Genomic DNA, 16066 nt, shown 5'->3' on the forward strand with positions numbered 1-16066 from the left:
GCCACCGCAATGAGAAGCCTGCACACCACAACGAAGAGTAGCCCACGCTCGCCGCAACTAGAGAAAGCCCGCGCGCAGCAATGAAGACCCAATGCAGCCAAAATTAAATACATAAAATAATTTTTTTAAAAAAAGTGAAATTATCAAATCAAAGGGTGTGAGGGGCTTCCCTAGTGGCGCAGTGGTTAAGAATCCACCTGCCAATGCAGGGGACACGGGTTCGAGCCCTGGTCCAGGAAGATCCCACATGCCGTGGAGCAGCTAAGCCTGTGCGCCACAGCTACTGAAGCCCGTGCATCTAGAGCCTGTGAGCCACACAACTACTGAAGCCCGTGTGCCTAGAGCCCACGAGCCACAACTACTGAAGCCCGTGCGCCTAGAGCCTGTGAGCCACAACTACTGAAGCCCATGCGCCTAGAGCCCGCGAGCCACAACTACTGAAGCCCGTGCGCCTAGAGCCTGTGCTCCACAACAAGAGAAGCCACCGCAATGAGAAGCCCGCGAAGCCAGCAAACCAAAACGAAGAGTAGCCCCGGCTCGCCGCAACTAGAGAAAGCACATGCGCAGCAACGAAGACCCAATGCAGCCAAAAATAAATAAATAAAAAAATTTTAAAAGGGTGTGAAAATTTATAAGGTTCTAAATATGTGTTCCCAAATTGCCCTCAAGGTCTGTTTCACTACAGTAAAGTGCTCCTTTCTGAGTTAGGCCTTTGGGTTGATTTTTGAGGCAAAATGAAAACCAACCAGGTCAACAAACAGCCATGATGCCCTCAAACCTGAGTATAATCTTCAAGTGGGTGCAGTGATTTAAGGGCTGTTTATCACACTACAGCCTTTAGGGGTTACATTTGCATGGGCGTGGTATCAGCTGATCTTTCTTGTAACATAAGCACCAATTACCAGCCCACTATCACTGCTTATCAGACCTTGACAGTCAGCTAAAATTTAAATTTAGCTGCTAAATGAAGGAAACAGTGTGCTTTGTATAAATCACTACATTGTAATTTTTAAGTTATGGACTTCAGTGAGGAAAAGCAGCAAGTGACAGGCATAGGAAACAAACCTACCTCTGTTTGCATTAACATAATAGAAAAAGAAGAGGAAGATAACAAGAAAATGGTTATTAAGTTGACAAGGCTCATATGATCCAATTTGTCAGTCACAGAGATTCATGAAATGTAATTCCAGCTACTTCCCTATCTCAGAAACCAAGATTTAAAAAGTAAAATCACATGAAATCAGAAAACTGCCTTAGTCTTAAATTTATTCTTTTATGTTTGTGTTTTGTGTTGCTTCAGAAACATAGTAATGTGGGAACTTAATAGACAACGTTTGATTATACTATAGAAATAGGTTCCTTTTAAAAACAGCTTTATTGAGATATAACAGCTTTCTTTTTTGTTTATATGTTTATAGAACGTCTCTGGAAGGTTACACAAGGTCTGGTAACTTTGCTTGCCTCCGTGGAGGGGATATGAAGTGTCTGAGAGACAAGGATAAGAGAGGGATTTTTATTTTCCAATTCTAAACCATGTGAATGCATTACCTATTCAAAATAACGTAAAATAGTTCCTTTCCTTTCATCTAATGGAAGCTAATTTGTGCCACTTTGCCCTTAGTCCTATTCGAACCTATCAGAGATACTATTACAATATATTAGAAGTTCTCTTGGTAGAAAACAGGCCCGTGATGGTGTTTTGCTTTCCACATCTCACTGACACTTCAGAAGTGTCCTTTACCTCTAGGTTGAAGAGCATATTAAAGTCAGGAATGCAGACATGTTTGTCCTCCATTTTCCTGCGCATGTTTTTGATGGCATGGATTGATGTCTCATAATAAAGCTGGGGTCTCCTGCGGAGAGGGAAGTCTTTCACCCAGCTGCAGCAAATCTCGTGTAGTTTACTGAAGACAGAACGGGCCAATTTCACTGTCTCAATCTCTGTGAAAGAAACAGAAACCCCCAATGAAGAGCCTTATAAAACTGCTTTTCACTTGCCTGCTTGGTAAAGACAGAAGTAGGTCACCTTAGTCAAGCTCCTCCTTTCTATAGAAGAAATTCCTCCTTCTCAAGAGAAGTGAAATGTTGCTTCTGAAGAGAGAAAATGACAACCTATCTAGTAGAAAATCATCAGCCAGCAGCTGCCACTAAGATATCCTTATGTCATGAGGAGAAAACCTCTGAGCAGGGCTGGATCTACTCCTAGGCTGGAGTCCTTCCAGCCGGTGAAGTGCTCTGGCAACACCATCTAGTTCAGAGCACTTTTGTTTGGCTGCCAAGGTTATCATCTGGAAACCCAAGCCCCCTGTGCTTAGAAGAATGACTGAAATATGAACAGTGGTCATCCAACTAATTGGAATATGAAAGCCTTATGAAAATAGATCATTTATTTATAAACAACAGGAATAAGAAGAGTTTACTTTGATTACCATTTGTCTTAGTCTCTCTCTTTCTTCCTGACCTTTTCCTTTACCTCACTCCAGTTCCCTTACTTTTCTTTCCTGTAACTGATTATAATTCAGAACTAAATTATATATTTTTGTTATTTGATGTATTTTTAAATTAACGTGGTAGGCAATAGCTTAAATAGTTTAACCAAGAGGTTAACAAATGAGTCTAAAAGTTTGATATTTCTCTAAGGAAAACATGCTTACATTCTGTCTATGTGTATAACCCTAGATAGAAGAAAGGAGATAGCAATCAGAGGATTCTTCACCCTAGACTATTAAGTCTACTACTTGACCCATTAAGTGGAGTAGACTAGCTCACTTCTGAGGCTCCCTTGCATCCCTCAGTGGATGGACAGATGTGTAAGCCTTTCAAGCAACACTGAATAGTACTGAAGAGATTGTATCTCACATCATCTCCACTCAAGCTGTCCTCTACTCAAATTGCAGCTGTTGAAATAACCAAGGGAAGATTAGGTTATCTCAGGCCAGTATTTTAGAGGGTCCCCCTACATCCCAAGTAAAAAAATTTAGAATTCTCCAAAAAAAATTTTTTTTTTACTTTACTAAATCAGATATAGCTTGACAGCCTGAGAAAACGTGTGCCAGATGGGCACACATGTTGCACATGCCTCTTCTGATCTAGAGCACAAATCTCAAAGAAGAGAGACTATGTGTTCTAGAATGGCCTGGGAACTTAGATTCCCATTTTTTTATTCTTTACCCTGCTGTTGCCTTAATCTGTAACTTTACCTGTTTTCTTATTCAAAATTCTTCTTTCAGTGACTATATTCAGAAATCTGGTCTCAAGGTTTTTGTTGCTTTTCTTTTTCTCATTAACATAGTACAGGGTGGCAAACCATGTTTGTGACTTTGTCCCCTTTGACATTTTTATATAACTGAAAGTCAAGGGTACATTTGAAAGAGAAAAGAAGTTCAAAGAGCAAGTACAACCTGAGGAGGTGTGTATAAGAGGGAAAAACTGAGGCCAGTAGACAACCCAACATTTTGATTGTTTTTAGCAACTCCAATCTTTTTGTTTGTTTGTTTAAAGCACCAGTTACCAGAGACTGTCTCTTTCAGCCAGCAATTACCTATTTGTATCTCTCCAACCCATCTGGTCTCTGCAACAGCATATCCCCCCAAATCCAGACCCTACATTTGGGTGTGCATTTGACTCAATCACAACAGAAGATTGCAAAACAATAAGTGAATTAAGAAACTTTGAGGGAGCATGGGGTGGGGTGAAACAAATAACTGTTACTAACTATCAGGATAGTTCCCAGATTCCCAGATAATAATATAAAACATTATATCATACTTTGGTTTAATTATTACTTTTTATATTACTCTTAGTATATATACCGCTACTGTCCAATTGGGTAGCTTACTAGCTACATGTGGCTAGTTCACTTTAAATTAACTAAAATTACATAAAATTTAAAATTCAGTTTTTTGGTCACATTAGCTATATTTCAAGTACTCAGTAACTATATATGGCCACTGGCTACCACAATGGACAACGCAGGTAGAGAACATTTCCATCATTGTGCTGTCTACTGGACAGCCCTGGTGTAGACAGATTAAATTGGTCAAGTGAAACAATACCAGCTTTCTCTAATATTTAGTAAACCACTAGATCCGTCTTTGTTCACACCATCTATTATAGCTCTTACCACATTTTTAAACAATGGATAACATTTATTGACTATTTGCTACATTCTATGTCTCTGGAACATTTCACAAACAGGCAATACCATTCTCAATCCCAGGTCTATCTGACTCACACCCATGCTCTACTTCTCCCAAATTAGATTGCAGATAGAGACTGTGTCTTAATTGTCCTGGATTAGTCATAGTACAGTACCTAGCAGATAGCAGGAGCTCATAAGATGTTGACTAAATAAATGAATAAGCAAACTTATATAAATAACCACTAAAATATTAAAATATTTGTATGCTTCTTGGTTGTTAATTCTTCTTCACTGATCTCTCCAACTGTTTCTACAATGATGCCATTCTTTAAAAATTACTATAACTTTATAACGTGCTTTAATATAAGGAGGACTAATTTTCCTATTATTCTTAACTTTAAAAGATGTCACTTGGGTAGTTTGACATGTTTATTCTTCCAAATGAACTAATTATTTTGTCAAAGTTTGAGGGGGAACTATGTTGCCATTGTGTTTGGGATCATATTGAATTTACAGCGTTATTTGGGAAAAGACTGACTTCTTTTTCATATTAAGTCTTACTCAGGAACAAGTTATATTGTTTCATAAATTTAAGTCCCTTTTATGTTGCTCAATAGAGTTTTAACATAGGTCCTTCTTATTTCTTACTGAATTTATTCCTAGTTATTTTATTTATTTGCTACTCTGAGTCAGAACTTTGTTTTAATGTGTTATTTGCCACCTAGCAAACATTCCTCTTTCTACCAGGAACATTTCCTTCTCTACCCTCAGTCCATGTGCATCTAGGGGTAAAACGTTATTCAGGTCTAGCCAATTAGGAACCACATTCCTCTGGCCATAGTTATTCGTTCAGGAAAGGGAAATAACCCAAGCTGGGCTGATTACAGTGAATCCTGTGATTTATGTAAGAGCAACTGAGTAAAGTTACTCTTATTTTCCTGCTTGTTTTGAACCTGGGCAGATGAAGATCTGGTGCTCCTATCGGTCATTTTGCCATCCCACAGAGCCTGAAAATAAAATCAAAATGAAAAAGAGTACAGCTGAGAGTTGGAGAAATGCCAGGTCTTTATGACATCATGTGAAGCCTTGAATCTAGCTGTGTAGCCCTTACCTGAAGGGTAGCCAATAAATTCTGTTTTACTGAAGCCAGCGGTCACTAGCAACTAAAAAATTCTTTAGTATATACTTTAAGCATAGCTGCTAGATTTTGGTTTGAGCCAAATTTGGTCCTACAATGTCCAAGATGTATCCATCTAGTTCTACTCTATTAAGTGTATTTTAAAAATTAGGAATGAATATTGAAGTTTATCAAATGCTTCTTTGGGCATCCTTAGAGATTATTCTGTTTTTTTCTTTTGACCTATTAGTATACAAATTATGTAATAAATGTCCCAATATTTTTGTTTTTTTCACTGCTGTTTCCCCAGGACAGTGCTAAGCTATAGTAAGCCCTCAATAAAATACTCATTAAATGAATTAATTGTTGTACTCAATATACAAATATTTCACTTAAGATTTTTTACATTGATTACTAAGACTTATCTCTCTCTCATTCCTTATTTTAGTTTTGTCTTAGGCAAGTTTTGGTATCAGTGTTATGCTGTGCAAATTTTCCTTCTTTCCCTATGCAATTGGATAATTCATTTTAAAAAGCAGTGGAATTATCTGTCTTTGTTTGAAAATGTTCACCTGTAGAATCACCTACTCCTTTTGTCCTTTTTGACAATCTTCTCAATTTCTTTCTTCTTAGGTAAAGTTTTGTTAACTTGTATATTTCTAGAAAATACCCAGGTTTTCAAATTTATTTACACAAAGTTTTCATAATTTCTTTTAATATCCTCTGTATTAGTGATCATTTTCACCTTCTTGTTTTTAAGTTTTACATTGGGATATTTTAAATTGATTTTAGGTTTTCTGGACAGGAGTTATGTCTGCCAACAGAAATGCAAGGTTGTTTAACAAACATTCTGTTAGGGATGACATAAACATAAAAAGAACTTTAAGGTAAGGATTTTTCTTCTTTAAGTCTGTTTTTGGAAACACCTAAGAGAAGAGTCAAAGGGCATTTCAGTGGGGACTTCAGTGCCTTTAAGACAATGACAGCAGGCCTTATTCAGTATGCTCATTTCCCACTCTGATGTATGGCTAAACACAATATGCCCTGTAGAGATTCTCCTCAGTGCAGTTCACACTGAGTGATTTGGGTTAAATAGATTAAGGACGTGCAAATAGTTTGGAACTATAATAGATCATTCTGAATCACAGCAGTGGCATGGAGACATTACTGGGTAATCTCTTGGAAAAATATGAAATCTGAATGACCAATGATATCCACCAAAAGAAAAATCCTTAATTTCACTTCTGCTATCTTATGGGGGTTCAGAAAACTCTTCCAAAGTAGGCACGTAGGGCAACACTTCCATCTTGCTACGTTAAGTATTCTCCTGCAGGAAGTGGTGTGAGAACCTCAGTATATAAATTATTGCTGCTTGAAATGGAAAAAGAAAATAAAATTAAAAAGGGTGCGAAAAAGAGAAAATTGTCCAAAGTAGCAGTCCACCCCCTCACAGCTGTAAATTACTCATCAGTCGTTAATGTCACTGTACTGAGCTGGAGCTGAGCCAGCCATCACCCTGGCTGCAGTGAAGCAGAATTTAATTTCCCTCATCTTTTCATTATAGGGCTTTTACTTCATGCATCAGTACAAGAGGAAAGACCAATGCTTTGTAGCAGGAATTCCATCCAACTTGACTCTGGAACAATTTGGTTCCAAGTGAATCAATTACTCTCAGTAAAAACAAGCAGAGGAATTCCTTCTTTGCCAATTTTCTATCAAAAATTATCTAGAGAGATAAAGGAAGAATAGGAATGTTTATTTTTATATCTGCCTCACATTCTCTGGAATCTAGCTGTCCTGATTCATTAATATATGCTTTGTTCCTTCTGCACCATGTTTAAAGGCAAATGCTTAAAATAGAACAAATAGAGTGAAATATTAAAATTCCCAACAATTTTGAGTAGCCATTCCCTAATTTTTATAAAAATTGGTATGTTTTTAGTCTGTCAAATATGTATAAGCCTAATACATTAATAAACATGCCTTCGTTAATAAATAAAGCCTCAAAATTTACCTGGAAAAAAGATGTACAATGATCCAGGCAATTAAATCACATTACAAAATTGTCATAAAGAGCTCTATTTACTTATTGGTAGATATAAAATTTAATATAATTAATAAGAAGTTCTGTTACAACTGATTTCTTGAATTTGTATATATGATTTTTTTTACTTGACTTCTTAAAGACAAGCTGAAATTTGAAAATAGGTTTTGCTCAAACTCTCCTTGCCCTCACTTACTCATCTTTTCTGCTGTGGCTTCACATTTCTCATTTACTCTCTCCATTTATCTAGATACTATTTATGATAACATACGGTTATGATAATCTCTCACTCCAGTTACCTTCATATGGTTTCAAAATATGCCTGTATTTTTCCCTCTTTTCCCTACTTTTATTGATTAGTTTGAAAAAAATTTTTTTGCTTTTTTTTCTCTTGCTACTACTATAAAATCAACCAGTGGGTAAACATAATTAGATATAGTATTTTGTAGACATTTTCTGTGAATCACTACACAGGAGAAGATTTTAATATTTTAAAATAAATAATGCAGAAAAGTACTTACCCACAGTCCCTTCTGTGCCATCGGTTTCCTTTGGAATATAATGTGCAGAAAGATCACTCTGAAGGACTTCGTCTGATGTGGCTCTGGCTAAAGCAGCAGCCAAAAAGGAAGGGCAGTTACTAAAAGAGAAAAAAGGCTATTTCAGTAAGAATTAGGAACCATCACATTTTAAATTATTACTAATTACGTATTAATTATTAACATATTGTCTCAAAACAAAATGATACCTTTAAACAATATTCACTGCATATTTGTTGAGAGCATATTATGTGATAGGCAGTCTGCCTAGGCACTGGGTATATACACTGGTGAATAACACAGATATGGCCCCTGACCTGGTGGGGCTTACAATCTGGTTAGGGAGACAGATGATGAATAAGTAAACAGATAGGATATAACTTAAAATTGCAATACGTTTTATAAAGGAAACAAATAGGATAGAAAGTATTAAAGGGAAGTACCTACTTAGAATAGTCAGGAATGCCATACCTCAAAGGATGAGAAAGATGCAGTTATGTGGGAGTGGGAAGCTGGGGGAGAATATTTCAGACAGAGAAAACAGCATGTGTACAGGCCCTTTCTGAAAGCTTGGTATGTTTGAGGAACCGGAAGAAGCCCAAAGAAGATAAAGTATAGTGGGTAAGGGGGAAAGTGGTGAGGAATAAGGTCAGAGGAACAGGAACAGGCCAGTTATATGGATCTTTTACTCAAAATGCAGGGGGAAGTAACTGAAGATTGTGAGCTAGACAGTGTCATAACCAGACATATTAATTAAAATATTACTTTAACTGCTGTGTCAAAGAAAATTGGACGGGAACAAGAATGAAGGAGGGTGACCAATAAGGAGACTGTTGTAATCCAGGTGAGATTTTTTAAAAAAGTGATTTTGGAGAAAGAAAATATAGAACTTGCTGATTACTGTATGTAGAGGTGAGAGACAGAAAAGAATGAGCCTGAGTCCTAGGTTTTGGTCTGAGCAACTCGGTGAATGGTGGCATCATTCACCTAGATGGAGAAACCAGGAAAAGACAGATTTGTGGAGGAAAAGGGTAAAGTAGAAAATAAGAATTCATTTTAGCCATGTTAAGTTGGAAAAATCTGTGAGATATCCTTGTGAAGGTGTCAGATGGCTAATTATATATTTTAGTGTGGAGCTCAGAGATGTTAGGAAATTTGTAAGTCATGAACGTATGGATGGTATTTAAAACTATGGAAATAGAGGGGAATTCCCTGGCAGTCCAGTGGTTAGGACTCCGCACTTCCACTGCAGGGGGCACAGGTTCCATCCCTGGGAGGGGAACTAAGATCCCACAAGCCGTGAACCATGGCCAAAAAAAAAAATTTTTTTTTAACTATGGAAATAGAATAGATCACATAGAGAAAACATAAAAAGAGAACTACTATGGACCAGTGACTTCTATGTGCCTCCTGTTTTCCCCCTTTTGGAATATTAAGTACCTTCCCAACATACGCATTGTATGTTGGGTAGTAGTGGGGAAGGGGGTAGATAATATGCCTCTTTAGTCCCCAAGTTTTCAAATCAAATGGAACTATATTCAAGGAGCTGTCATCAAGAAATTATACCCAAGGAATATCACCTGGACCTGACCTCACTGAGATCCTGAACCTCAAGCCTGAGCCTGATGCCATTAAGGGATGAAACTTTGGGAGACTTTGTGGGGAGGGTGAGTGATTTTTTTGCATGTGGGAAGGATGTGAATTGTGCGGCCAGAACAGACGGTGGCAGATTGTTTTTCTAAAAAAGGTCACAGCAATATTTCTGGTCCTACATGCTCTTTAAGAACTTTACCGTTCCAAATGAAGAGGCAGAATCTGTTTTCCCTTCTTTGAATGTGAATGAGACTTTGATGAAAAAAAAAAAGTGGCAAGAGTGATGCTGTGTGACTTCTGGGATTTGGTCATAAAAGACGACATGACTTCCCCTTGGCTTTCTCTTCTCTCTTCCTCTCTCTTCCTCCCTTTTCTCCTTTTCCTCCCCTTCCTCTGCCATTCCCCTCCCCCTGGGACATGGACAGGTTCATGTGGGTGTCAGCTGAGGCTCCCAGTCAATGGCTATTATCAACTGCTCGACATGTAATGGCAAACAAAGGCCTTCAGGTGATACCAGTCCCAGCCTGAGTCTTCCAGCTGAGGCCCCAGACATCCTGGAACAGAGATAAGCTGACCCTGCATTGCCCAGTCTTAATTCCTGGCCCAAAGAAACTATGAGCATAATAAATGATTGTTTTATGCCACTAAGTTCTGTGCTAATTTGTTACACAGCCATAATAACTGAAAACCCAACACTGAGAAGCTTGGTGGAAGATAAGGAACCTATAAATACTGAAAAGACATAGCAAGATAAGTAAAAGGTGAACCAAGAGAGTAGAATATTTGAAGAACAGAATGGTCAACTGTGTCAATACTACTGAGAAGTCAAACAAGATAAGGGAAAAATTAGATATTGAATTTAATAACATGTAAATAAATCATCACTGACTGGGTGCCAAGACAATTCAATGGGGAAAAAAATAGTACTTTCTACAAGTGGTGCTGGGACAACTGGATATCCACAAAATAATCAAGTTAGTGTCTTTCCTTACACCATATACAAAAATTTACTCAAAATGGATCATAGACCTAATTATAAGAGCTAAAACTATAAAAATCTTAAAAGAAAACATAGCAGTAAAACCTCATGACCTTGGTTGGATTAGGCAATGGCTTTCCTAAATATGACACCAAAAATACAAGCAGCAAAAGTAAAAAAGAGTTAAACTGAACTACATGAAAATTAAAAGCTTTTATGCCAGACTTCCTTGGTGGCGCAGTGGTTGGGAATCCGCCTGCCAATGCTGGGGACAACATGTTCAAGCCCTGGTCGGGGAAGATCCCACATGCCATGGAGCATCTAAGCCCATGCGCCACAACTACTGAGCCTGCGCTCTAGAGACCGCGAGCCACAACTACTGAAGCCCGCACGCTCTAGGGCCCGTGCTCCACAACAAGAGAAGCCACCGCAATGAGAAGCCCGCGCACAGCAACGAAGACCCAATGCACCCCCCAAAAAATAAAATAAAATAACACTATAGAAATATTAAAAAAAAAGAATTGTAGTGGTAGTGGTAGTACTTGGGCATATAACCTAAAAGGATGGAGTGTTGTAGTCTGAGAACAGGATACTTGTGTGTATGATTTTGGAGCTGGTGCAATTTTTGTGATAACAAGGTTTAGGTGGGACCAAGAAAGTGAGTGGTTTAGAAAGAGATAAAATTAAAATGTTTACGTTCTAAGTCCCCAAGGGGGAAAAAAAAACTTAGAAAATTCTGTTTATCATTCATCAGTATTTTTCAAATTGTAGATTATGATCCATTAGTGGGTAAATCAATTTATGAATTGTGAGCAGCATTTTTTTAAAAAAAAGGAAATAGAATAAGGTGCATGAGGTAAAGCTAAGTATTCCAGATATATATTAAGTATATACTGAATTCTGATTATGATGAAAAAAAATTTTGAAAGTTACTGCCCTTTAACAATTATGAAATAAATTGATGGCATCCCTTGAAATCCAAATGCTCTATAAACAATATTACCATTTCTCCTTTCATGCTAAGTTAACTGAATTTTTCTTGATGAGTCAAAATCTTCCCTCATAGACCTAAACTCTTTGTCACCATTGCTTGTCTTTACCTTTCATCACGCTTTATTTTGGTTAACTGGACACATCCAGATATTTTGCCCAAGCGGACTTTTAGTATATAGTTATAACATTTACTTGGTCCCTTTGCTGTTTTAAAATTTATGTTTAAAAAAATCTGAAAATCTTTATTGCAACCTTGTTCCCAAGAGTTCCCCCAAAAAAGGATATCTTTTGTATAATTATTAAACTATCTGGATCTCGGTTCACCAAAGGTAAGAATGTGAAAACTTTAGAGAATGAGGCAAGAACCATTAGTCTCATTAATGTGTCATCTGCAGTACATTTTTAGTCACAGTTAATGTAATTTTTTACTTTTTGTCAGACAGAATGAAAATATTTTCAGTGAAGTAGGGAGGAGGATTAGCTGACTAATAGCTAGATATAAAACATCAAGCTAGACACCTCACCCACATCAGCTATTCCTACATGTCAGAAAGCTACAACACTTAGCATGAATAAGTTCTTATGGTTTTGACTCTGATTGAAAGTGATTATTTCTGAAAAATCAGAATTGCAAATATATTTTAAAACGTCACATCAGAAAATATTTGATCAATTCAAATAAAAGCTTATCATTAAAGCTTGTCATTTCTAAGAGAACTACTGAGAGAAACTAACATGATAATAACATAGCAAACTGCTTTCTTTCATCATTTCTCATACAATACTTGAAAGATCCCTATACAGCAGGTTTTAGAGTTTTAAAGTTTGGCAAATGTATTACATAGCAAATATCAGAGGAGGGCCAGTAATCAAGGCAATCTGGGGAACTGGGATTACAAATGTTACTATGTTGAGAACATTGCTGAAGAAGAGTATGATTAGAAAATTTTTAACTTTTGCAGTATGTGTCATTTAGGGGGACTGGCTCTTTTAAAATCAAATTAATCTTGTTAAGGCCCTTCAAATATAGTCCAAGAACACTCTTTTGCTATTTACTTGTATTAACAGATATTTCTAAGTGGTTATTACCATTCCTATCTTCAAGCAATTCATATCCTGTGAACAAAAGGAAATACGTTTTCATACATACCAATTTGTTACTTTCTTGTTTGTTTTGGGAATACAAGTACAGACTTTATATAGTCATAGATAAAAATAAAATCTTTAGTTTATGTCTAAGTCATATACAAACTATATGCATAAACACCTTTTGAACAATGTTGAGATATCATTAGGGGTCTGGTTAGTTTTAATTTTATTTATTTATTTATTTTTAATTAATTAATTAATTAATTAATTTTTGGCTGTGTTGGGTCTTCATTCCTGCACGCGGGCTTTCTCTAGTTGGAGTGAGCGGGGGCTACTCTTCATTGAAGTGCACGGGCTTCTCATTGCAGTGGCTTCTCTTGTTGTGGAGCACTGGCTCTAGGCGCGCAGGCTTCAGTAGTTGTGGCTTGCAGGCTCTACAGCGCAGGCTCAGTAGTTGTGGCGCACGGGCTTAGTTGCTCCGCGGCATGTGGGATCTTCCTGGACCAGGGATCGAACCCGTGTCCTCTGCATTGGCAGGCGGTTCTTAACTACTGTGCCACCAGGGAATTCCCCGGTTAGTTTTAATTTTTAAGTTTAGTCACATACATAAAAAAATTCCACTTCACAGGAATTCCCTGGCAGTCCAGTGGTTGGGACTCCTTGCTCTCATTTCCGAGGGCCCAGGTGAGGGCCTGGGTTCAATCCCTGGTCGGGGAATTAGGATCCCGCAGGTGCAAAAAAAAAAAGAAAAAAAATTCCACTTCATTAAAGCTATTTGTCAATGAATACATGAATGCATATTTGGATTTCTGTGTATACTGACTTTCTCAATGTTAGGTATTGTGAAGCAGAAATCCAGCTCTATTAAACTTCATACACTGAACTCTATAAACAAAGCACAGGGTCTTGCTTTAAGCTAACAATAGTTCTTCAGACACACAAAATAAAACTCAGATTCATAAATGTTCTGACTCTTCTTCCCTGCTGCTCATATTGGCTAGTGTCATCTTTATCCTCAGACTATTTATCTGAGTAGGTCAGTCTCGACTCCTCAATTCTATTTCAGAAATAACCACAGCCCAAAACATGCTTGGTGGAACATTTCGAATTATAAAAATACAGTTGTATCCTAGTGACCTTGAACAGTTCAGTACTTATCAATGTTTATACTATTTTATTTTAATCAGTATTTTCCCAAATTAGTCCTTTAAAAAGCCATACAGTATATCTGGGAGCAGTATTTAAGGATGAGGCGGATGTTAAGTCATTGTTACAGACTGAAAGTTTGTCCCCCCCCACCCAGATTCATATGTTGAAATTCTAATCCCCAATGTAATGGTCTTTGGAGGTGGAACCTTCGGGAGGTAATTAGGTGATGAGGGTGGAGCCCTCATGAATGAGATTAGTGCCCTTATGAAAAAGAGACCCATGAGAGCTCCCTTGCCCCTTCCACCAGGTGAGGACACAAGGATAAGACAATTATCTATAAGCCAGAAAGCATGCCCTCACTAGATACCAAATCTGCCCGGGCTTTGATCTTGGACTTCCCAGCCACCAGATATGTAAGAAATAAATTTCTGTTGTTTATAAGCCTTCCAGTCTATGGTAATTTGTTAAAGCAGCCCAAATAGACTAAGACAATAATTATGGAACTACTCAAATCATTATCATAATTAGTGGAGCATAGAGAAGGAAAACTTCAGTACTGAGTATGTTCATGTCTTGTGCTCTAGATGAGCATCCCTAGCATTACTTTCACCTAATGTGCTTGCAAAAAATTTTTTAAGTGATGAAGAATAATTAGGGATCACTACTGACTTTGAAGCCTGGACATAAACACAAGTGAGACCTAAAGTTTCTGCCAACTTACTTAATTGCTATTCAACTAACTTGTTGGAGACAGGTTATAGCATAAATATAAGGAGTTAGAAAGCTGGGTTCTAATTCTAGCTGGATAACCTGAAAAAAGACTCTTAAATTCTCTGGATTTTAGTTCCTCAATAGAAAAATTAAGAAATTGAAATAAAATAACTCTAAAGTCTCTTCCAGGTTTAAAATTCTAATTCTATGATTCTATTCCAATAAGGTTTTGAATTTGTAAGATGGGACAAAGGCAGTGTAAAGGTATAAATTAACACACTTCAGATCCAAACAAATGTTTTTATATACACCAGCAGAATGGAAATAAATTCTATATATTCCTTTTGTAAGCAATATGGGGATATTCTGCTTTATGTACTAGTGTCTACTTAAAAGCTGAATGTATATTTATTTTGATAAATATAATCAATCCTTGCAGTGAATCTACCAGTTAGGAAAGAATCCCTCAGATTTTATATATTAAAAGAAACAGGCCATAAACATCATATAAAATAATATTGTTACCAACTGGTTATGAAGCTCTATATTTCAAACAAAAGAGTACTATTTCTTACCTCTTTAAAAATATTTATTTACAAAAGCTTATTATTCTTTCTCCACTCTATAGGTTGACATGAGTCCAATCCAATTTTTCCATTAGAGAAAAGGAAAGGAGTCAGATTGGAATTGAATATGAAAGCTGGCTCTCTTTCAGCACTGTATATTGCCATCTTGGTATAAAACAGGAACCAATAGATAAATAGATTATTCTAGCATGAAACATTTAATTTTCATTTATTTTCAAATATCATGGGTGGGTAAGTTTTGTTAGATGGACAGGATAGTATTTTAGTCAGATCTTTTTTCTAACTTGACTTGTTAGTATCTTCCACATGCATATTAAGACAATACACGTTTTAAGACTGCCAACTGAATTCTTGTTATAAACCAAGCCAGGAAGCATTTTCCTCACAATGCCAAACCTACACAAACCACTAAAGACATTATTAGAGAAATTAGAGGTTTAAAAGTACATCCTTCCTGACACTGACAATGTGGGCGTAAGCATAGCACCCACAGCTGTGTTTCAGCAGTCTTGGCATAGCATTCCTAAGGTAATAAAAATTCTTGAAGGTGGGCAGTTTCCGTCAATTAACTCTGAGAGAAACTCATCTGGAGCAGCCTCACCTCAGCCCACATATCACGATGATGCTGTCTACTCAATATGCCCTTGCGAGGGTGACAACATGTAAATGTTAAATTTCTGATCACTCCCCTCCCCCAAGTTAATCATATGTATTCTAAATCTAGAATACACATTAAATTAAAATAAAGAAGGCAAATTCTCCACCAGACTTGGTATTCTTTTTCTTAGTGGACCAAAGGGAGTTAAACTCAGGGTTGAAATTTTTCCTCTTTAAGTTATTTTCTTTCTTTCTATAGCAGCCTCCAGGAACGCCACCTGGAGTCAGCTGATTATAATGCACACACATCACAGAGTCTCTTAGTTAGCCTTGTTGAATATAAATAATGCCAACTACCAAATAACTGGCTCCTGAAGTGCTGGGTTTGGGGTTCTTACAACAGAAATTTCATTCCCTACTGTTGCTATCAGTGTAATCTTAACAATCAGTTGTTCACTCTGACCAGGTTGATATTCAAGCATAGCCAACAGGATCTTAAGTTTTCTGTGAATGGCAACCTAGATGTT

At 37.1% G+C, this 16066-nt stretch overlaps 1 protein-coding gene across 1 annotated transcript in view; it reads right to left on the reverse strand.

The window, feature by feature from the left end:
• Window positions 1–16066, reverse strand: part of PPM1E (protein phosphatase, Mg2+/Mn2+ dependent 1E) — a 199327-nt gene that overhangs the window by 14211 nt on the left and 169050 nt on the right. The window contains exons 2-3 of the mRNA XM_061176389.1: window positions 7824–7942; window positions 1742–1941 (exon numbers count right to left, since the gene is read on the reverse strand). Coding sequence (XP_061032372.1) covers window positions 1742–1941; window positions 7824–7942 — 319 coding nt within the window. The remainder of the gene's footprint in view (window positions 1–1741; window positions 1942–7823; window positions 7943–16066) is intronic.

This window comes from Eubalaena glacialis, chromosome 19 (assembly GCF_028564815.1).
Source record: "Eubalaena glacialis isolate mEubGla1 chromosome 19, mEubGla1.1.hap2.+ XY, whole genome shotgun sequence".
In the NCBI taxonomy this organism is placed as follows: Eukaryota; Metazoa; Chordata; class Mammalia; order Artiodactyla; family Balaenidae; genus Eubalaena; species Eubalaena glacialis.